Consider the following 23,147-nt stretch of genomic DNA (forward strand, 5'->3'; position numbering starts at 1 on the left):
TTAGTTTTCTGAGGCTAAATTCCAAAACGTTTTGCACTACTACAAATTTAAAGGAAAGCAAACTGTTGGATATCCCAAACCCATGCAAAACAAGGTAAAGTAAATAAACAACAGAGTAACATAGCTATATGAAACTTCATGGAAATATTTTTAAACATTTCTAATATTCCTAGTTTGTTTTCATCAGCTTTTTCAATTTATTCAGCAATGAACCTAGTACTCATGATCTTGCCTATAACTACTCAAGTTGTTTTCAAGAGCTGATCATTGTGGCTTCTCAAGATTTCAAGCTTAAGTGATATTCCTTGCTGGAAACAGCAGAAGACTTTTTATTAGCTTCATAGCCTTAAAGGAGTGGCATAGTATAGATAATTTAGAGAAAGGATCCAGAGCTTTGCACATATTTCTGAAAGAGATTTGCAGGAATTCCTATTCACCACCCATTTGTCGTGCTAAACTAGACACTTCGACCACATCTGCTTGAAGATACTTCTGGTGAAGACACTTCAGTGGTGTGGGCTAGCACAGGCTAAATATGATTTAAGACAGTAGCAACACCCTTAGGTCAATTTATGACATAGTACCAACATTTTGGGAGAAGCCAGCTTCTGGGGGAGCCTCAAAGCAATTATATTCTGTATAACCTTCACAATCAGATTTGTGGGAAACAAGTACAGTATTGGGGCCCCCAAAGAACTACAAAGAAATAATTTGCATGAATCTCTGAAACAATATTGCAGGAGTAAAATATGCAAATTTAGGACAACAGAGAGCCTACATTCATTTTAGCTACTTATTTTCATGTAAAAGTAATGAAATAAGCATTTCAGTGGTGATGCAAACATTTGACACCAGAGGTGTGTATACTGGCTTCTCTTGCACTGAATGAAGTCGGTACCAAAGTTGGCAATTGCCTGTTTTCAGTAATTCAGCGGGTAGAAATAGTTTTGCACTTTTTACCATGCTTCTTGATAATCCCCTGACTTTTAAGAATTAGGTAGCTGGTAGTGTTTCAGACAAGACCGGCTAAAAAACATTTACAGTCAGGGGAATTCAGCCCATTTGATCCTCTACCACTGAAGTCAGTAGGAAGTACAGTCACCCTAAAACTGGTGTAACTGCAGTCACATACATGTATGTTATATACAGGCTTGCTATGAGGAATTGCCAAAGACCATCGGGTACAAAGTTCAGGGCCAGATCCAGACTTCAACAAATGATGAGATATTGTTTTAGCCAAATCTTATCGACCCCAAGTTTGAATCTGGAGCTGAACTTGCGCATTTTATGCATTTTAACCCAGAGTTTGGGTTCAGGCTATGTTCTGAAGAACATGGTGGTTTTCACACCATTGTAACCACGCACACCATTCTCCTATAATTGCATCAGATTCTGCATCAAAGACATCCAAGGCTCTTCCAGAAAACCTCTTTGGGAAAAATTTAACATTACGGTAAAGATGTTACTGCATATTAGAGAAGACTTATAAAACCCCCAGAAACTAAAATGCTGAACACCCAATGAATACCAAGGCTGTCTCTGAATTTAAAACTTTCTGGTAGTTTACAGTGATAATTCCACCCTAATCACCATTTTATTTTTATTAAAGAAACAAAAGGAATTTCAAAAACTCTACCTAGAATCACTTGTTTCTGCCAAGCGGTTGTTCATGATGGCTAAAGCACCCACCCCTGCAGAGAAACCATTTTGTCTCGTATTGATACAAACGTTCCTTGGGTAGCCATTGGCTGTCTCAGACAACTGCTTTTGCAAAATGGCCAGGGAGACTTTATTTGATGCTGTCAGCTCCCTCATGGAGATCATCTCTCCAGAGAGCCTCCTCCCCTCGGTGTCGCTGTCATATTGTCCATCAGCGTCCACTGAGATATTATGTCGACGTAGGCGAGCTCCTGGGGTGATGGCATTGCGACGTCCAAGGCGGGTACTTGATTTATGGCACTTTGGGCAACATCTGCATTCGAATTTTTTCAACACCCAGTTCAAAACTTGCTTGATTACGATTGAGATGACATTAAAAAGAGAGTATATGCAACATACCCCCATTAATATAAATATGAAGTTTCCGAATCTGTATAATCCCTGGTTTTGGTATGCAGCATTCTGGCTGCTTACCAAATCTCCAAAGCCAATGGTGCTGAAGGTGACAAAGCAATAGTACAAGGAGTCAATGTAGTTCCATCCTTCCACCGCTGTGTACATCGCGGAGGCGCAGCAGGAAAGAGTAATAGCAAAAATTCCCAGAATCAGCATCACATGGTAAACAGATGGCTTCCACCCCACGAGGTTGCCCACCCCCGGCACAGCTGGCCCCCTTCGGAAGTTGGGAGGTAGGAGACCACTTCTTCGCAGCTGTCTCTCATGGCATGCCTTCATGATAAATGCCAGGAGAGAGATAATGCGCTCCAAGAAGAGGTTGAAGAAAAGGATAGTCCCAGCACACCCAAAAAGGCCATAAATGATGAGGAACACTTTTCCAGCCACGGTTGCTGGTGTTGTCATCCCAAAACCTAAAGTGTGGAGATAAATGAGTATCGTTAATGACATGGTTTTCCATGCATAAGATCAGGACACATGTAACTTAACAAAGGTGCCATCTCACTGGACAAAAGAAGGAGTGCTACCTCTAAGTCAGCTTAGGCCAACATGAAACTGAGTTTGGTAAAGAATTAAGAAGGCACCAGAAAGGTCAACGAGCTGACCAAAACTCAAGAGGGAGCAAAACATCCTCGCAGAGACGAAAGATGGTATTAACAGAAAAACACCATGCTCTAAATGGTATTAACAGAGAAACACCACTCTCTAAACACAGGTGGATGCATTCCCTGCTCCCATGCGTGTGAGCCAGCGTGGCCTGACGGAAAGTTTAAGCTCTTTATTGACAAGCTGTAACCCAGCATAACACTGTTGTTATCGAGGGTTGATAATACCACTCCTGCTGAGAAGGTGGAAGGTTTCAGGCTGTGTAACAGGAAAAAAACCTCCACCTCCCAAAGACTGAATATTGTTTTAAAAATAACAGCACTTTAAAGTTTTAACCAAATCACAACTGTGACTAGCCCACCTGACATAATCCAAGAAGGAAGGAAAAGTCATAGCCCCGTTTTAAGCCACCTGGCAGACTGGGAGCACTAGGGTCTTGCAGACTGAAAATTACAGCAGGGAAAAACACTGACACACAGCTAAATAGAAAAATCAGGGCACACAAACTCTGCAATATTAATTCACCTTTTCTTTACAGAATTGTCTTTTCACATTACTCATACACAGAATTTTATACAGAAGCAGTAATGCCTTGTATGTAGCTATAGATAAATAACAGCAAAAGTGATCTTAAATTTGCATGCAAATAAATACAGTTAGTTTGCTCCATGTTATTTGCTGATAAGTTATTTTATGAAAAAGAACTGCATATATTTCACATATTAGCTAAGGAAGATTCTTCTGAAGCTCAGTTCTGTAGGTATTGTCATTGTTCTGCCATTCTTCCCAGTAAAAATGCTCAGTGGTTCAGTCAAAAATATTCTGATGGAATTGAGGTGACTACTCTTGTCCCATGAATAAATAACCACATATAATTTAAATGAATGGTTTGTCAAAAGTCCACATGCTGAAATTTCTTTACCTTATTGTTCCACAAAAATGCTAAGCAAGTAATATATTTGGGGAGGTAAACATCAAGATCAGACCATATGAGTGAAATGTTGCAAAGAAAAATGACGTACTTTTAGCACAGAGCATAATGAAATAAGTAAATCCACTTTATTACCATGATGCACCTTTAAACAGCAACAGAAAAATATTCCCTACGTAAAATGAGTTGAGATTGCTGCTTGAAATCTATAAATTGATTTTTGCAATGGCTGTACTTTTCTAAGTAATTTATTTGTGCCACCTTTGTACTTCAACGATACAGAACTTAGCATTTGTTGATAAAAGAATGTAAATGCTTCTGACAAATAAACTTGGAAATATCTTTTCAGTGACATGAAGGCGCATGAAGAAAGAGGTGGTCTACTTTCACAAAAGATTTGGCATGCTTGAACACATCTGTGTGTCAGCAATTTAGACTATACTGTATCATTAGTATCTTCACAGTAGAAACAGTCTTTTCTGTAAAAGACAGGGGAAAACTTGCAGAGTATTATCAGAAAATTAAAAAAATACTGAAGAGGTCATTAAATTCTGTTTTCTGGACCCACGGTCTCTCCATTTTGTCATGCTAAAAGACCATCTTTGAGCAGATCTCACAAAGACTGCCTTGGGGTCCCAGGCTTAACGTGGGTGACAGGGAAGCTCTTCTCAGTTCCTCTTCCTCTGTGGGGTGACACTGTTACCTGGGCTGGGCTGGCTGCTCATGGGAGCCTTCTCATTTGATGATGAATATCCACTAGTGCCTGGTCCCCAGAAGAAGCTGGGGAGCCTGTTGTGGTTGCCAGCTAGGGATACGTGGCCAGCTAGCTATGGAGAAGGCATCTGTTCGCCCATGCCTTGTCAGCAAAGCATTTAAACATGTGCTTCACACCAAGCATGTGAACATCACCATAAAAATAAATGGGTTTATTGTCACACATATGGCGAGATACATTTATTAATACAGCTTGGATCAAGTTGTAAATGTGCTGAAGCTTTTTAGTATTTTCTGGTGATCATTCATGAGAGGTGGTGAAGTTTTATATTTTTGATTTGTTTAAGCAAGATTTTCTGAAGCATAATGTTACCAAAACTTATTGTGTAGCTATGCAAGGTGAAAGGACCCATCACAGCAACAAGAGTGCTAAGAAACACATAAACCAGGCAAAAAGACCAGGAAAACATGGTAATTTCAGGTAAACAGCTAGTGCATACAAGTGCACTGATGTACTCTTCATGCGGGTCTTCCTTCATTAGCCGTGTTTGTCCCTTTGGCACCACCTGGACCATGAGGGGTTGGTTAGTCCTGGCATGTTCTGTACAACATCTCTGAGCTCAGCCCCTGCTCAAGGCTAAGTACATCATGGTGCCTGGATGAAACAAATTCATCCAGAACTGCCTGTGCTTTTCAGACAGTACAAAGAAAGAAGCACAACAGTGCTTTGCATTTTTCATGGCCACGACACATATTGTAGAGGTACCTTGGGGTTGATTCTGTGTGGCTCAGACACAATATGCCATCCTCTCTCATGCTAGTTCTGCCCCACTGTGACCCATTACTTCAGACACAAGCTCTACGGCAGCTTTAATTTCAGCTGTTTGATTAATTTCAGCTTCTTCTCAAACAAACAGAATTAGAGATGAGTTGATAAAACTCTCAGATAAGACTTGTACTTCAGCAGCATCTCATGGGTAAGTGCTGGCAATTAATGAGTCCCCCATCCTGACTTGCATAACAGGTTTTGTGGTTACTATTCTGCTCATCTGCATTTTTAATTTACTTAAATGGTGATGGATTCAAGAGGTAGCGTAACTGGACAAACTTGTGATATGCTTCCTGTTTGCTTCTGCTTTCTTTTCTTTTACCCATTTTCTTATGGGTAAAAGAGATGGTTGATGCCAGAAGACAAAAAGGAATACCAGCTTTATTACCTGTGAGCTCTTCTCTCAGGTCAGTTGGTTTGGCAGTTACCTTGTCTTATTATATTTTGAGATTAAAGGAGATGACAGTTTTCCGGTGACGATGATTTTACCCAGAGATGGAAGAAAGTTTTGGTCACCTTGAGAACTGAACACAAGTCAGTCTTCCAGCCTTTACCATGGCATCATATGTCCCTGCCTCTTTCAGCCAGCCCCTCAGTTCTTCTTATGCAGGTGTCCTGCCATGGGACTTGGTTCATACAACTAGTCAGCACAGCTGAGCAATCATTTAAAATCCCGTAGTGTAACAGCACTTACAACATGAGAGTAGCATCACCTCTATACCATTATGTAACTATAATGCATTTATATTTAAAGTGATCAAAAGAAATTAAAATTGTTGAATATAACTTTTTAAACAAATGATTTCTCAGAAATAAATAAAACCCCCTATAACTAGAATGCTGCTTCCAGAGGGAAAGAAGTTCTTGCAACATAAAGACTAAGCTCTTACAGAACTGGTCCCCAGGAGATGGGGGTTACAGAACACAGACAGATAAACTAAGAGCAACCAATTTTGGTTTGTGTCTGTTCTGCACTTGCTTTACTTCATGGCTTTCCAACAGTCTTGGCGGGTCTTTACTGACTAACACGTATACTGCATCAAGGAACAAAACATCATATTCTGAATCCCGTATTTGGGTTCCAGTGCTCCCTTCAACCCCTTTTCCACCTGTTAGCATTTCATCATTATTGCCCCTGATAGAGTCATACCTGTATATTTCACAACTACCTCTCATTTATTCTATAGCTCCTTACCACCTAACATCCAGAAACAGTTGCCTTGGATACAGGGTCACAGCTCAGAGCCAACAAAACTGCCGCAGATGGGAACCTTCTGCCGCATCCAGTGCTTTTACACGAGGAGTGAGAACACTACAAGGCAGGTTTTCCACCTGGCTTTACATTTTCGGACTACAAGTTAAAACCTTACTTTCACTTTAACATATCTCTCAGCCTGCTTTATTAAAATACTGCCCCCCCCCCCCCCCCCCCTTTGGGCTCAAACTGTAAATTTTTTTAGAGCTTTTCCATTACAAGAGCCTTTAATATCAAAATTGCTGTACAATCGCATTTGCATTTGATTTTATTTAGATTACTATGTGGAAACAGAGCTCCTGAATAGTGGCGGTCTGTCCAGCAGTCTGTCCAGCACTCTGTGCATTAAGACACTTCAAGTTAGATCTATGCTACATCTGAACACATGAGATAACCACTGCAGTTTTTAGGGCTGGCCTAACCTGTATCACAGACAAGCTTGCAGTCCTTGGTGACCCATGTACTGGAGCAGACAGCCCACAGAGAAAATACTGAGTGACTATGCAACCAAGGACTAACTCCCATAACCTACCCATCTATCTATCTATCTATCTATCTATCTATCTATCTATCTATCTATCTACCTACCTATCCATCCATCCATCCATCCATCCATCCATCCATCCATCTATCCTTGGTAATATATACACCACTTCAAGTTGAATAAGCAGGCTGTTTCTAGCATTTCCTAGCTTTGTTGTTATTTTAACAACATTCTTCTAACATGGACTTGTTCTCCCCAAAGCCTACAGTAAATAGAAGTCCTGTAAATTTGCTTTGTGAACCGGGGTGGGCTAAACCAGGTCTTTTTTTTTCCTAACTCCTATGACTGTTCAGTACATTAAAATGTGCATACATGCACCCAATCCATCAGAGACTGTAGGAAAAGATGCCCAGTCTATTCTGTGACATGAAAGAGCAACCATGATAAGCTCTGTGAACATAGTTGAAAACAACCCAGGTCACCACTTTTGCTCCTTGTTACATCTCCACCACTGAAATGTGAGTCAGGTGTTTGAGACAACTGCTACTCAAAAGGAGCCACGCTGGCAGAACAGAGCGAGGAGATGATTAATTGAACATTAAGGAGTTTCAAGGAGCTGCAGGCAATTATTAGAGGCTTTCCACAGTACCAATTTTATTCTGTTTACACACAACTGTGATCAGGTTATTGGTTATCCAAAACGCTGCTACGCATAACATCAGGGAACAACAGAATTGATCATCCTCAGCATTTCTCTGCTGGCTGTGATTTAAATCTCAGCCTAAAAGGTCATGGCCACATTTTAAATCCTTTTTAAAGTACACTGCTTTTTAAAAGAGTTAATGGAATTGTCAGCCTAAAATAATCTAAGCTTCCTTGAAAAAAAAAGTGATTAAACTGGCAAGCATGACATAGAGTAACTAAAAGGTAAAGCTAATAAATAGTTGTTAGTTAACAGGTCCATGTGAAGGGTATAGAAAGAGACTGAGAGGTAACAGTGTTTTTCTGTAGAGGTGAATGATAAAGTATGCCCACTCGTGACTCAGGTGAGGATGAGAGACAGGTCTGGGCAGCAGCACCTTGTGTCCAGGGCTAGGAGGTGGTGGGGCAGCTCCACCAGGGCAGGGATGCTGGGACTCCCCAGCTCCTCTGGCAACCTGTGATTTCTGCTTGTGGGCGAGGTGTTTGCACTCCCACAGGCACCCCGAGAGAGCAATAGGATGTGTCGTGAGGGGCTGCCCCAAAGGAACAGGGCAAGAGGCACCCGCAGCAGGGAGCAGTGTGATGGAGAGGTGGTTGTGGAGGCAATCCGAGGCAGTGGTGGCTGTGATCCTGGGACTGAAGAGGAGACTCCAGAGCTCTGGAGAGGAAATTGTGGAGGGCAGAAGGTGGTGAAGGATCTCCTCTGCTAGAAAGGGGACAGGTCAGACAGTCAGTGGCTAAGAAACTGCAAGGAAACCTCTGTCCTGTGAAATCCCCTAAAGATGGGAATATGAAGCCTGACCCTGGATGCAGAGTATTTGCATGTGCAGGTGCTGCCATGTGTGGCTGATACCTGTCCACGTCAGCAGGCGGGTGAGGAGGGGACCCCATGCCCTACGGAGAAGGTGTCCTATGTGACAAAGCTGGAACAATGTAAATATGTGAAGGTGATATGCTGGGTGAAGGATATGCTGGACCTGAAAGGCATAAGGGTGAGGCTTCTTCTCAGAAACCTCGTTATCACTCTGACAGGAGTCTAAGGCATTAGGGCTACCCCTTAAGATCCCCCAGGAGAGAGGAATAACCTCTTCAAAACCTCACTGCTTGTGTATGCTTACCTTCTCCTCCTCGCAGCAGGTTTCCCAAGTGCATTTTTCTATGCTGACACCTTCTAATTGAGCTTTCCAGGAAAGATCTTCAATTTCTAGTGAGTTCTTAGCAGGCATATTTATCAGCTCAAGTGGCCTAACTTTTTAATAAATGACCCTTAAAAAGCAAAGTGCTGGGGCTTCAGCTTTACTAGGCAGCAGTAGTACTCTTGCTCTATTCATTTACCAGAAGACAAGCTCTTTTTCTGAGTTATACTGCCTGTTGCCCTTTCTGTGTACAGCCTGAGAAGAAGGTGCACACCAAAGACTAACTGAACACTACTCACTACTAAATGCCATTATCAGAGAGACATAGCCCAATAAATACAGAAGGAGGCTGATCATCTGGTCTGGGCAAGCTGCTCTGGCGCAGAACCAAGCCAAGGAAGAAGTAGAAGTGTCTGTAAATCATGTTTTATGGTACCCTGGCTGGAGCTGGCTGTTCCTCTATGCACCTTGTACAAGCAAACGGGATGGACTTGTGCCAAGCCACCAGCATCACCAGCTGTGCAGCAGCTCTGGTCCAAAGTCTTTCTAAGCAGCCCCCCCGTAGAGGGAACACATAGGGAGCGTCACAGGCTTGAGGCTCGGTATCTTTGGCAAGCTTATGTTTGGGTTTTCTGGTTAATCCAGAACACAGTTTCTAATCAGGAGAATGAAGCTCAGAGAAGGATGAAAATCAGAAGAGAACGAATGCAAACTGTACAAAGAAAAAGAAAGTCAGGACCTACAAGCTGGCATTGTTCTTGCTGACTCTCAACTGTAAAGGGAAGGATGTGTCCTGTGGCACGACGATCTTCCTTCCCTATTAACATATTGTTCATAAATAAACTCTTCCAATGCTTCAGGTTTTATTGCTCTTATAAATAATACAATCATCTTCTCTGCTAAACTCTTGGGGCCAGACTGTGGTTTAAAGTCATAAAAATCAAGACTGAAACTATTTTCTTCATTTTATGCTACCTTTCTTGGGCAAATCTTAAGCAAGATGATACTAAACCCCCTCTTGTTTTGTCATTTACTCAATCCCTTGGCACAGCTGGGGTGCTCTAATGGCTTGTTAAAATAGAAAGAATATGGGTTAGTGTTGGCTAAATTAGTGCTAAACCACCTCACAAAGGAAGACTTCCAGAAAAAGGGGATGAAAGCAGATGCTCTTTCTTTTGGTTGCAGACTGTCCCCTTGTGAATTGACGTAAGCTAGTCCAGAGCTACATCTCGTGGCTGTCTCCACACCTGATGACTGCAGGGTCCTACCTCTGGTTTGTTTTCTTTCCTTATCCTAACAGCTGGGGGAAACCATTTTGCTATAATCCTTTCTGAAATGGCGGTAGCGTTAATAATGGAAAAATTAAGCCCACATGTCCTCAGTTGTTTAAGTAAGTTATATTACTGTGGCAGAACTCTTCTTTACACTAGAGGCTAAGAGTCTTCAAAATCTTGCATTAACAGCAGTTGAGGCCATACCAAACCCCTGCTCACGTTCCAGGTTGCGTGCAGAAGCATCTGCCTTGGCCTACTGCACTGCCTCAGCTAAAACACAGAAGTTTCAGAGACACTATCAGACAGAGGAAACATCTTTGAATTTAGAGTAAGTATTTTCAAAAATCTGCAGAAAACAAAAGCATGATAACCAAGAAATACACAAAGTCCCTTTCAGTAGCTACAGAGATACATGAAGGTATAGCTCATGGACCCCAAAGAGTGGCCAATTCCTTCTCTCTCCTGAGATGAGTTCAACATCTGAAGTCATACACTGCCACCTCCTATGGCTTTCCTTCCTACAGTCTTCATGTAGCTGATGATATGATTCCATGTGAACAGTGCTTTCAAAAGTTGATTTCTCTTACAATCTTAATTTTTCATCCTTTAAAACTGCTTCCACTCTTATTTTCCTGTGGTTTTGAGATTGTTTTTTTATGTGGATAATTGTGTATCTAAGCAACACCCTAACAGGAAAAAGCTTATGCCCTGTCATTTCAAATGGAGTGTTTCAAACATTAGCGTTCACACCTGCTTTTGCTGTTTATTGAAACTTGCAGTCGCATTTCAGATGCCTGAGTAGACCCATGGTTGTGCAACATTTATTTTTTTTTCTGAACTGCAAGGAAAAAAGAATAATAGCATCCAAATTTTGTTATATTCTTGAGACATTATGGGCTTCAAAAGAATACCTGCATGTGTACTGCCACTCCAGTGCCAGTACATCTCACAATACTTCTCCTTTCAGGCTAAGAAATAGAGTTATCTGAATTTCACAAATGAACCTGGGCATATGTCATACTTCCCCACATGGCAAGTCTGACAAAACAAGATGTCGCTTCTGGGCTTTCTAAGCCTTACAGATGGGAAAGGCTGTCAAATGGTTAAATCACTGACTTATCTTTTGACTGGATTAAACAATAGACTTGCAGCATATTTTTCTGCTGCCACTGGTTTTTGTGGAGCTCGGTATTCAGAGAACATGTATTTCTTGATAGCTGTCTCAGCTCTTCTGCTTTACAAAGAGTTAGCCTATAAAGATGGACCTGTAGGATAAAAAGACACTAAACATACAAACATCTCTTCTACCATTTGGCCATTTTTTTCCCAAATCTCTGTACAAATGTCTACAGTCACAATTTAATGAACAAACTCCGATAAACCTCAACTTCTTAATGGTTTAAGTATGCCTTCATGAGTCCCTTATTTCAAGAAGTTCCAGCTGAAAGCAAAGCAGCAAATTATCAAGTATCTTTTTGCTTGGGCAGCTCTTCTAATTCATTCACAAAAGCACAAAGACCTAATTTTAAGTAACTGTAATAGAAATAGAGGGTGACATGACTGCTGACTAACCAGTTATTTCTCATTTTCTACTTCTGCGTTTAACTCTTCCTTCCTTAGTATTCATTTCCCTTGACTACTTTTAAATTTAATGATACTGAAAAACTTTGCCACTTTATCAAGGTCATTTTGAGCTTCTGATTTTATCTGAGATTTTCCTGGTCCTCACACTGCTGCCAGTAGCAGTTTTTGTAAATGGACATAATTTTATCAAACAGTTTCTTTCTGTCCCTCTCATTAAAATCACGATTTGGATTTAAGATCTTTATACCACAGTCATTTCCAGCCCCAAAGGGTTTAAAGTAGACTTGACTCCATCCACATTGAGCACGGATGAGACTATATTATTTGTTTATCCTCAGGAGATCTACTGCTTGCACAATACTTAGTCTGAGCAAAGAGATGAAGGAATATTCAATAATGAACAACCAAAAGGATTTTATCCGGTCTTCTTTTTCGTTGAAATTTACTTAATTAGTTTCTCACCCAATTCTAACATGGGCAAATTCCCCCTAGTTGCTGTTTCTGCCGTGATTAAATTTGCCTGCGTAACACTTGGGAATGAACATGAACATTTAGCAATAAAGGGGAAGAAGCTGCAGTGGTACAAGCTCAAAAAGGTTAAAATTCAATGAGGAATCACTGTGAGGCTACAACTGTTATCAAGGTATTAATGCTTTTTTCTTCAAATAGTAAGGAGCAGTTACTATGGTTTTTTAGACAATAGCAGTGTCTCACCCATAGAAGTAATCCCATACGTTAACATCAAATTGTTCAATTTCTTATCTTATTCCACACCAAAGTTTTAATTACTTGAAAAGGCTGCTAATGCTTTGCCTCATCAAATGCAATTAGATTTGATTTTCATTCTACTTCTCATTTGATTCAAGAGAGATTGCATTGAAACCTTCTGATGTCTATAGCTAGGTGTTACCTCCCATTGCAAACAACAGCCCCACTGAGCTCAGCGAGATGTGTTACTTAAGTAACGGCAAGTGCTGGCAACATCAGACCTACATTCGTTTTATAAACCTAGCGTGCCAATAAAATGAGTAACATGGGATTTTCTAAAGCTCTGTAGACTGGTCTATTACTGACTTCAGCAGAAGCAGGCTACTGAGGAGAATTAAAATTAAACATATTTGATTTGTCTGGATGGCTATGCAATTGCCCCTTACATTATAATTCTGTTTGTTACTTAAGTGTCACAACAGGTTTTATTATCACTTCTGAGATTTAATACGATCAGGAGGACTTTCATTTTTCAAATGTTCACCATTAAGAACCCTAATTTTTGTCCTTACCCATCTTCTCCCAAAATGCACTCAGATATGCACTTGGTGCTGACACACTATGCAAACTGTTCATCTTGATAAAGGTAAGCAAGACGCATATGGGTACAGGCTATGTTTCCACAATGGGAAGCTGTCTTCACAACAAAAATTGTAGATGAAATGTTCCAAGTTGTTTTTCTGTTGTTCTAACCCTGATGCTACTATGGCAAGAGTAGTAAATTCTGATTGACTTCAACAGCCGCAAAGGTAAGGTAATACTGCATTCATTAAAATAAAATAAATGATGTTGTATTTTCCAGCACAGCACCACGAGTGGATATTGTTACATTAAGTTAACTGCCAAGAGATCTATCCTATAAATTGTTTTCCTCCTCTCTCCACCATGAAGAGCAATTAAAGTTTGCACAGAAGCAAGATGGTGTGCTTACAAAGATGACCAATCACTAGAAGTGAGAAAAAATGATGAAGTATTATGTAAGATCCGTGTCAAATTGAAGACTATTGGAGAAGTAAGAAATAGTTAGACTGAAAAAAAGAAATGAGGGTCAATAGCAGGATTAACACCAGGGAAGAGGGACAGGTGCGATGATGAACAGAAAGAAACTGTAAAGCTTTACTTTTTACTTCTCTGGCAGTTATTAACTTGAAAGACTGCAAAGACATCAAACAATTATTCAAAATTTAACCAAGCAAACAAACCATCAGTGGAGGAGGGCATGCTAATTGGGAGGCACGCAGCAGAATCTGGAGAAATTAAGAGTGCCCAGGAAAGGCAGGTGGCCAGGGAGCATTAGATAAACTGTAAGAGAAGGAAAGGGGGAATATCCCCAGGAGAGCAAAGGGGGAGGGCAGAGGCTAGGGACTGGCCAGGCTCCATGGGAACACAGGATTTCAGGTAGGATGTGGATTTACGAGCCTGCAGCAAACAGGGCAGCTGGTAAGCCCGGTAATTATGATCTCTCACTGCTATTGCAGGGGTGATAACTGGTTTACGGGGAGGATGCTTAGTAATAAAGACCGACTGGCTGGAGACACGTGTGTCACCCTCACAGATGGAGAGCTGTCACAGTGGTATTCTGGTCCACCAGTGTTTGGTTTGCAATCACATCTCCAAGCTCTTGTAAATGCATGGGGAACTGAAACATGGGTATTTGCTGCCCAGCAGGACTATTGCTGAAGACCAAACTGGATGTCATTCTAAGCGGGAGGTACATACCCACTAAGTAGGCATTGCTGCTTCAGTTACTCGAGTTAAGAGGGACCCTGAAGGCTGCAAAAATGGAGAATCCTTGATTACAAACTCCAGTTTGTCTTTGTTTCAAACCTGAACAGTAAGTCAATATAAAACTTCCCCTGACTTCTGAGACGTGGGACCATGTCATGTGATGCTGGGCAAATTCTTTATTCCCTGATGTTATAGATGGGCTTTGTTCTATGGGTGACTGCTCTGAGATGCTGTGGTGCTTGACATTCAGTTCAGCGATGCCAGGTTTCAGTGCTCCAGATGAGCACTCCAAACTCCACAGCCACAGCAAAAACAAGTGCAATTCTGTTGTCCTCGACTTAACTCCTCCAGCCGTAAAACAACAATTAGATCTCCTTTGTGCTGATGTTAGTGTTTTGAAACATTTGGTTTCATAACTAGGGTTTAATATTTAAGAAACCTCTGAAATTCTTAGATTAAGTAATCTGAGATGATGTGTTCTTAGAAATCACGCAGTTTAGATGACTGAAACACAGTAATACCTTCATTTTCTGGGTCTACTATAACCCTATAGCGGTAGGTAAACCCTAAACAGCACTGGACTGATTAAAATATTATTTTCAGAAAACTTTTTTCTTTTTAAAAGGGCTTTATTTAAAGCACTGGGGTTCTTCTCTCCCACCTTCTAGAATAGAAAACCAACAAATGTAGGACCAAAATTATTTCATCGCAACCCTTCAGTGGGGCCACCTCAAGTCACCTGAGTAATTACATGGATGTACTCCAAGTAAAGCATCCTGTAGTTGCTCTCAACTACAAAACAAGGTGTGATTTAGATTACTTTTCTGCTCAGAGAACACAACCTATGCCCAAACATTTAGGAAATTCCAATCAGTGGTACACAAAGAAGTTAATATGTGCAGCTATGGCAAGTAGAAAACATTGCTATGGTGCCAGGTCTTCATCTGAGGAAAACCACTGTAGGATCCCTTCTCTCCACAGATATATGCTGACCACTGACCTGCTGATCTCTGAGCCTCTTGCTCTCCATTCTTTATCGAGACTACTCAAGTGAGAAAATAGCTTTCGGAAATCCACCAGCACAGTGATCAAAACATCACACACACCTAAGGAATCAGATCTGGGCGCAGCACCAAGCTGAAACATGCCCCCATGCTGGCTGCAGACTGCATACAGGACGGCAAAGACAAATAATCTGACACTGCAGTTTAGTAATACTGGTTGGTCTTCCAACTGCTTTCTCATTTAGTTTGGTTATTTCTTAACTTCAAGAAAGGAGGTAACTGTCCCCTAATTTGAACCCTCTGCAAAAGCTGCTGGTACAAGCTTCAGAGAATTGCAGAGCCCTGAGAAAGCATAATCCTGATGCTGATCAGATGCACACTCTGGTTTGACTGTAACCCTTTGGTTTGTGTTGGCCATATAGACAGTGAAATTGCATTCATGGAGAGCAGAGAGCCAGAACCTTCCCCAGCTCCAGCAAATATTCATATTGTGAAATACAACACTGAAGAAGACAGGACAAATACATTTCCCCCCCCAAAGCCTTCAGACCATCTCCTTTATTTGTGGAATTTCTTGCCAAATTACCATGTGAAGAGCCTGCTCTCGGCAGGCTCACTCTCTGGCTTCCAGCAGTGCAGTCCAACATCTGACCATGCACTTGCTGAGCTGTCCAACGGTCTTTTGCACATCACTTCCACTGAATTATTGCCTTCGGCACATCTGGCCCTCCAGATTTCCTCAAAAGACTACGACACAGAGCCAGAGGATATTTTAGAATGAGTGGTTATGGTGGCTAGGTTGTGGAGCACAAGCAGAAATGATGTGCTGGGTGTGCTGGGACCCTATAGAGGACCCAGAGAGTGTCTAACCCAGGCGACATCCCACGCAAGGAGAAAGCAGTGACCAGGAACTAGTTAGCTGGCAGAAAATACCAAACCTTATGTCTCTCACTATGTCGCCGTTCTTCATGTGTTTTCAAAGTCCCATCTCTCACCTCACAGCAGGGCTGTGCCTTATCTCTTTGAGATAAGAGCAGAGCATGCCCCATCTCTTCGGGTGGTACTGCCAGCCCACACGAATATTGAGACATTTAAGAGGATAGTCAGGGATAAGGAAATGATGACCAGTCCTGCTCACACTTATACACTGTGCCCTAAACACCTGTAACCCTCGCACTGCTGTACAGAGGGAAGATCTTTGCACCTTTTCTTCCCAGGGGCCCTTCTCAAGCACCTGTAAGTAAACCAGACACGTCCCATCCCAACACAGTCCACCCAAAGTAAGGGTGCTTTTTAAAAATATTATGTTGAAAAATCACTTTTACATACTGAAGTACTTCTTTTGACCTCTTTTTTTAACCTCTGGTATGGATTTCTATAAAGCAATTGTATCACTTGATTTTTGAAACATGTACTTACACGTAAGAAGCTTAAAATCCAAATCTAGTAAATCAATGTCTCAATATGTTTTACTAGATAGGCACCTAATGTTTATTCTAACATTTAATGTAGGAAAAATACCTGGGTACGAAGTCTAGACTCATGGACTGAGTCAGAAAACCAGAGCTTCGGGCATCCCAGAGATGCCTTATGTGCTAGGCACAATGACTCTGTGCTACTAGAATATGGGGAAAGCTATGACTGATAATGCTGTACTCTGCAACATTTTACCAGGAAAAAAACTGGTCTGAGTTATGCTTTGCTTTCAGTCTTGAACAAAGTGCTGAAACTATTTGTGATTTGCATTTGGGGAAGGAAGGAACTCAACTGAAAAACAAAGTCTACTGCCAGTTAGACCCATGAATCAAGAGTAAATTTCACCTAGATGCTCCTTAAAGAAATACGAACAATAATAAGTGCCTACAAAAAAGTACCTTTTGGAGTGCAAAATGATGACTGAATAAATGGTGTAGACTGACAGCAAACAATCAGAAATTAAACTGAATAATTTCCTTACATAGCTCTGAAAACTGCTGTGTGACTAATGAAAAATAGACTCAGCGTTTCATTATTCAACCGCAAACAATGCAATAAAAAAAAATGAATGCCCAGAGTGCTATCAAGAGACTGTTTTATGGACTGTAAGCCACTCGCTTTGTGGGCTATTCAGGAAAATGCTTTAAGATTAGACTTAACATGTCATTTCGACTCTCTCCCATTTCTTAAAGACCCCAATAACGTGTTTCTCACCCAGAGGGTTTGATTACATCCCTGTGTAATTAGGAAGATGCAGAACTGCAGCCGGGAAAGTACAGCAGACAAAGCCCCTAACAAAGAGGAGCTGCTCAGCTCTGCTAAGGCCCTGCTTAAGGAGGGTGGATGGAGCAGTTTTCACCAAGCCCGACTGTGCCTAACCCTTGTGTCCATCTCCCTCCCTCTGTTCATTTTACACAAACCCCAGAAAAACTTGCAGCCCTCTCCCCGGGTGACTGTATTTCGGTGCCTACATATGAAGGATTTAGTAGTTTTATTAAAACCAGTGAGAGTAGAGTGACGACTTGAAAAGACCCAGCGCGTTTTCTGTAAGATGGAATCCTCTACAGAGAAGAGGCTGAGTAACCTGTGGGGGATTTACCCTTGACAGACATGGCACCTACTTACTGTTTGTTAGGCAGTGAGTAAGAAAGCTTTCCGATGCGTCGCTAGGATAGAATTGTATTTAGCTGGAGTAATAAAGTTGCTTTGACACATGTAACTGCCAAAGTTGTTGAGGAAGGCAAGCTGTTTTGACTCTAGATGTCTGGTAGCTCTTGGCGTGGTTGAGTAAAAACAGCATTCTCCTTGTCAATTAAGTGTGACGTGAAGGCAAGTGAAATTGCTCTGAACCAGGACAATATGGTATGTGAGCCGAGAGTGGAATCAAAGGTACTCCAGGTAGGTAGGTACATAAATGAGCTGCCTGGGAGGGAACAAAGGGACCATGAAAGAAGGGCTCTGGAATTGCTCCCCCAGGTGACATTTTTGACGCCTAACATTTGGTTTCTCCCATGCTGTGACTGTGAGTGAGACAGCTTTGTGTATGTTTCATTAAGAGTACGGCTTTTGGGTCCAGCAGGACAACTAGGTAAATCACTGGGGTTTTTTGCTTTTGCTGGGCAAACACAGCCACCAATAATACCTGAATAAAACTGTGCAGCAGAAGAAGCCTTGCCCACGGAGAAGCAGCTGAGCTCACCATGGGCTTTGCCCCTCTACAAGCTGCAGCATCTTGAAGAGGCAAGCAAGAAGCACTGAGGTGGGGGGAGCATTCCTCTTTATCTGCAGGAGCTGTACACGTAGCTGGTAAAAGCTATGCCAGGATGGGGTGCTACAGCCTAGGGATGCCGGTACTCCAGGAGACACGACTCCTGCCGGGGCCGTGCAGCTCGGCACCCCCAGCACAGCCATTCTGCTGTGGCCTTCGTGGTGCCCACAGGCACAACTCAGGTTCACTTCGAGCCACCTTCTGCTGCATCTCCTCACTCAGAGCAAGACCTTGCTCTACAGCAGGCTTGCTTAACACACACAAAGTACTTCATGTAATCCAGGAGTAAGTACTAGCAGGTAGTAAGCCAACAGAAGGTACTACTCAGGGGAACGTCTGGCAGAATCCAGCCAGTTGTAGCTCGGGGCGAAACAATCTTCAGCCTCCATCTCGCATGTGGGAGATGCAGACATTATTGGCTATAAAGAGAGAGTGGTGCCCTGGGTTGCACTACAGGAATATGAGAAACACAATTCTTGGTTCAGCCTTGGTTTGCACCTGTCAAAATTGCCAAAAAACTCCACTGAGTATCTCACTCCCTCCGCCCAGGAACAAATACAGTGGAGATGCAAACAAACGTTTGCAAGTGAAGTGGAAACATTTTACATTTCAATAACCACAGAGAGGAGAAGCCAGGGTTGGTGGAGAAGTGAATTAATCTGCATTTACACATCACCTGATAATTTCTGTTTGCTACAGCAGGTATAAGGAAAGAGTGGGTTTGTTAATACACTGACTTTTTTTGTCTGTCCATTCAGGTCAGTCATAATGATTTCTTAAAAACATATGCTCCTGTGATGAAGAAGGCCTAACGCTTAATTAAAATGGTGTTTTAATGACTGGACTATCAAATGTACTTGAAAAGTAAAAGTTAACTGAACTGTTCAATGGACAAAGTAACAGTACTTGACAACATTGCTGTAGTCACCATCACGACTCTATTATGCAGATTAGTCACTATTGATAAAACATTTTCCAAACCTAATGAATGTAAGCGCAATAATGAGCTGTGCATTTCTTCCTCTCTAATAAAGGGAAAACATGACATTTGTGCTCAGAAGCCCCAAGACAACCGGCTTGTTACAAAACTTAAAAAACTGGCAGAGAGAGAAAATCGGTAAGATCTTGTGTCCGCAGGGGCAGGATTTCTAAAGCAAGACTTTGAGAGCAGCAGATAGGCACAGCTTTAGTTCACTTAAATCTCCCACACGACAGTTCTCAATGGTGCGCGGAGAGTGAAAAATTTTTAAGAGTAAAAAACTGTAGTTTTAGAGTAAAAAAAATTCCTCCCCCCAAAACTCACCGTTTGCTCATCAAGTGCTGCTCTTCCTAAACACCTATGGTACGCGTATGAATAACTGCAGGCAGCTGGAGCCAGCGACGTAGTGAGAACGTACGTTATGGTACAGGTAGAAGGCACACGGCTTCGCGCACCTCATGTCTTTATTCACACACGCATCTTAACTCTTCCACCAGTTAAAACCAGTATCAAGTTTAGCGGTCAGGCACCGCGAAAGCCTGGCTACCGCTCAGCATCTTCAGCAGCCCGCTGCCTATCGGCCCCCGCGCCGTCTCTCCCGGTAACGAGCCACCCGGCCGTCAGGCGCATCCCGCCGCGGGCAGGGGCGCGGGCAGGGCTGCTCGGGGGGCGATCCGCCCCGCCGGCTCCCCCGGGCCGGCTGAAGCCCAACCGTGCAGCCGCACAGCCGGCCCCGAAAGTTTGCTGGGGAGGAACGGGGCTCCCGCCGCCGCCGGCCTGGGCCACCGGCCGCCGCGACGGTCAGCGGGCCCGCGGCCCCCGCGGCCCCCGGAGCGCTGCCGGGCGGAGCCCAGCGCCGGTCCCCGGCTGCCTGCGCCGGGCCGGGCGCGGCCGCAGGGCGAGCGGCGGGGCCGCCCCCCCCCGGGGCGGGAGGTGAGGGGGGCAGCAAACCCGAGGCGCACACCCCCCACACACCCCCCCCCCCCGCAGGCTGCAGGGCGGCCGGTTGCCACGGCAACGCGGCGGCGCCTCTCCCCAAAGTTTGGTCGCTATAACGACCGGCCCGGGGCCGCGGCATCCCCCGGGCGGGCGGCCCGGCGGCGAGGCCGTCGGGGCGGCGCTCACCTATGGTGGAGACGACGGTGCCCACGAAGTAGAAGGCGCCGGGGAAGTCCCAGCGGGGCCGCAGGGCGTCGACGCGGATGCCCGCGGCCATGGCCGCCTCGTAGCTCCGCAGGAAGGCGCGCAGCTCCGGCAGGCTGATGTTGAAGATGCGGCTGAAGTTGTGGAGGGTCCGGTTCCAGCGGAGCTGCGCCGCCGCCTCCGACGGGCTCTCGAGGGCCGAAAAGACGGTGGCGCCGGCGCTCAGGTACGCCGCGATGAGGGCGGCCAGCAGCAGGAACCGCCCGTTGTCCTCGTTGAGGGGCGCCAGGCGCCGCCGGCGGCAGGAGCCCGCCGCCCCCCGCGGGGGCATCATCCGGTGCGCGGCGCGGCGGGCGCGGCGGGCGGCGGGCGGCCCCCAGCGCGGGGCGCGGGCATGGGGCGGCGCGGCGCGGAGCCCGGCGCGGCGGCGGCTTCGCTGCAGGGGCCGCGGCTCTGAGTCATCCCCCGGCGGGGCTGCCCGCCCGGCTGGCGGCGGCGCCCCGGGGCCGCCGGCCTCGCCCGCCCGCCCTCAGCCCGACGCCCCGCGGCCCCGGGGGCTGCTGCGGCGCGGCCCCGCCGGCTCGCTCTGGCCATGCGGGGCGGCGGCGGCGGCGGCGGCGGCGGCGGCCCCGCCGCGGGGGAGACCGCCGCGGGGAGGCGGAGGCGGAGGCTCCGCGCGGCGCCCGGTCGACGGCGGGCGGAGGGCGGGAGCGTGCGGCGCGGCCCCCGGGGAGCCGCATCCCCGGCGGGAAGGCGCCCCCGGCCCCGCCGCCGCCGCCGCCGCCCGCCCGCCCGGGCCGGGGCGCCGCCGCCGCCGCTGCCGCGCCCCCGGGGTGCCGCCGCGCCCGGCCCGGGGGAGGGACGGGGCGGGGCGGGGCGGCCCTGCCCTGCCCTGCCTCGCCGTGCCCTGCCCGGCCCTGCCCGCCCTTCCCGGGGTCTCGGCTCCCCGGGTCTCGGCTCCGCACCGCGGCACCGGACGGCCGCCGGCCCCCCCGAGGAGCGGGGACACGGCGGAGGCGGCTGCCCCCCGTCATGTGTGCGGGGCGCCGCGTTTGCGGAGGTGTTTCGGCTTTAAAACCGGCTCTCTGCGCCCGGTGCCGGGAGAGCTGGGTTCCAGGGGGTTGGTGGTGGTCGGTGGAACACTGATTAATTAATTGCAGACATTTCTAGGTGCAGGCATCTTTGTTTCTCATCTGGCTCCAGTTTCTGGGCTGCACAAAGTTGGATCCCAGAAAATGATACATTTCGGGTTCGGTGCCAAATGCCCATTCAATCTTAGCTAGCGTCTGAAAGGTGGTGGGTTTTTTCTTCCCCAGCGCCAGAGGATTCTTTCTTTGCTGTTCACTCGGAACAGACACTATAGCCTTTCTTATCCGTTGGGCTGCAATAAGAACTGCAGTCTTACAGACTTGTAGTAAATAATACCATTCGTGGTTTTTTTTTAAAAAAAAGAGAATTCGCACTGATAAAGTATTGCGAAGAGGATGGAAGTGATGCCAGTCCTGCAAACCTGTGCAGGGGACAATAGTACGTGTAGGAGAAAGGTCTGGGCTTGGAAGAGCAAATAGTCCCCACAGTTTGCAACTGCCAATGTCAGTCTCACCTGGATGGGAGTTTGTTCCCTGGTTTATGGTTGGGTTTTGTGGGGGGTTTTTTAAGATAGATTTTATATTTTTTATACAAGAAAATCTTTGCTGCCTCTAGGTAGCTATGTGCTGCCTTTTAGCGAATTGATATTTACCATTTCTGGGACTTCTCCATAGCTGTTCTTCACACATCTATTTCTTATTTTGGATCTGAGAGATTTTGCTCTGCCCTGAGATTTCATGTTACTGACAGTTATCTTCTGGCCACATCCATAACGGGAGAATTTCCTCCCTTCCTAACAGACTGTTCATACTCTCCAGGTGAAGAAAATGGCTGGGGTGTGCACCGCTGCTTCCTAAGAAAGACCACAGATAAAATGCAACGACTTCGTTTACAAAGTCTTGAGAGCCACTAACACGTTTCAACTTTGCTTTTTGCCATTACTGCTTCTGTGATTAAGCATTTTATTCAGTAGAGGTGGAAGGAAAGTGTCCAGAAGTATCAAAGATTTCAGATCTTCTATTGTTCTCAAGGCGACCAATACCACATGCAACCCTTAAGAAAAAAAGTGGCTCCTATTTCAAAGTGTCAGTAGTAAATACTAAAACCAAATAAAAATAAAATAATTAAACCAATACATCACAAACCCAATAGGTGTGGGAAGTAAGACCAGATCTCAGGGACAGAAAAAAAAAAAAAAGTATATCAGACCTAATCAAAAGCCCATCAAAACAAGTGGGAAGTCTCCCATGGATAGCCAAGGGCTTAATGTAATGGGTCAGACATAGACCATTTAGTCCCAGTGGCTATAGTTAGAAATAATTTCCACTCCGGGAATCCAAGAATGATTACATGCAAGCCACTGTGTCAGATGCTGTAAATCTAAGCCCATTTACTTGAATACACAGTACTTATGTTGCTGCAGATGGATACTGGGGGTTCGATCCCTGGTATCTTTGTGTTTGCAGGGGAAATAAGATTGTTCCTTTTTTTTTTTTTTTTTTTTTCCTGTTGAAAACATTAAAAAATGAGGGTCCAATTCTCAGGAGTGCTCAGCAATTTCG

At 44.7% G+C, this 23,147-nt stretch overlaps 1 protein-coding gene across 1 annotated transcript; it reads right to left on the bottom strand.

Moving 5' to 3' along the window:
* Positions 1 to 1,632: 1,632 nt before the first annotated feature.
* On the bottom strand, positions 1,633 to 20,830 carry KCNK12 (potassium two pore domain channel subfamily K member 12). The gene is made up of 2 exons (XM_074926534.1): positions 20,479 to 20,830; positions 1,633 to 2,528 (listed from the first exon to the last, which is right to left on the bottom strand). Exons 1-2 carry the CDS (start codon positions 20,828 to 20,830, stop codon positions 1,633 to 1,635), a joined length of 1,248 nt encoding a protein of 415 aa, XP_074782635.1.
* Between the last annotated feature and the right edge of the window lie 2,317 nt (positions 20,831 to 23,147).

Source organism: Athene noctua, chromosome 1 (genome assembly GCF_965140245.1).
Source record: "Athene noctua chromosome 1, bAthNoc1.hap1.1, whole genome shotgun sequence".
Classification (NCBI taxonomy): domain Eukaryota; kingdom Metazoa; phylum Chordata; class Aves; order Strigiformes; family Strigidae; genus Athene; species Athene noctua.

What these genes read in the sequence shown, in the direction of transcription:
- KCNK12 (XM_074926534.1), bottom strand. Translation starts at nt 20,830, where the DNA reads ATGATGCCCCCGCGGGGGGCGGCGGGCTCCTGCCGCCGGCGGCGCCTG. An exon ending in CACCGTCGTCTCCACCATAG is followed by an intron (nt 2,529 to 20,478) that starts GTGAGCGCCGCC and finishes TCCACACTTTAG; the next exon opens with GTTTTGGGATGACAACACCA.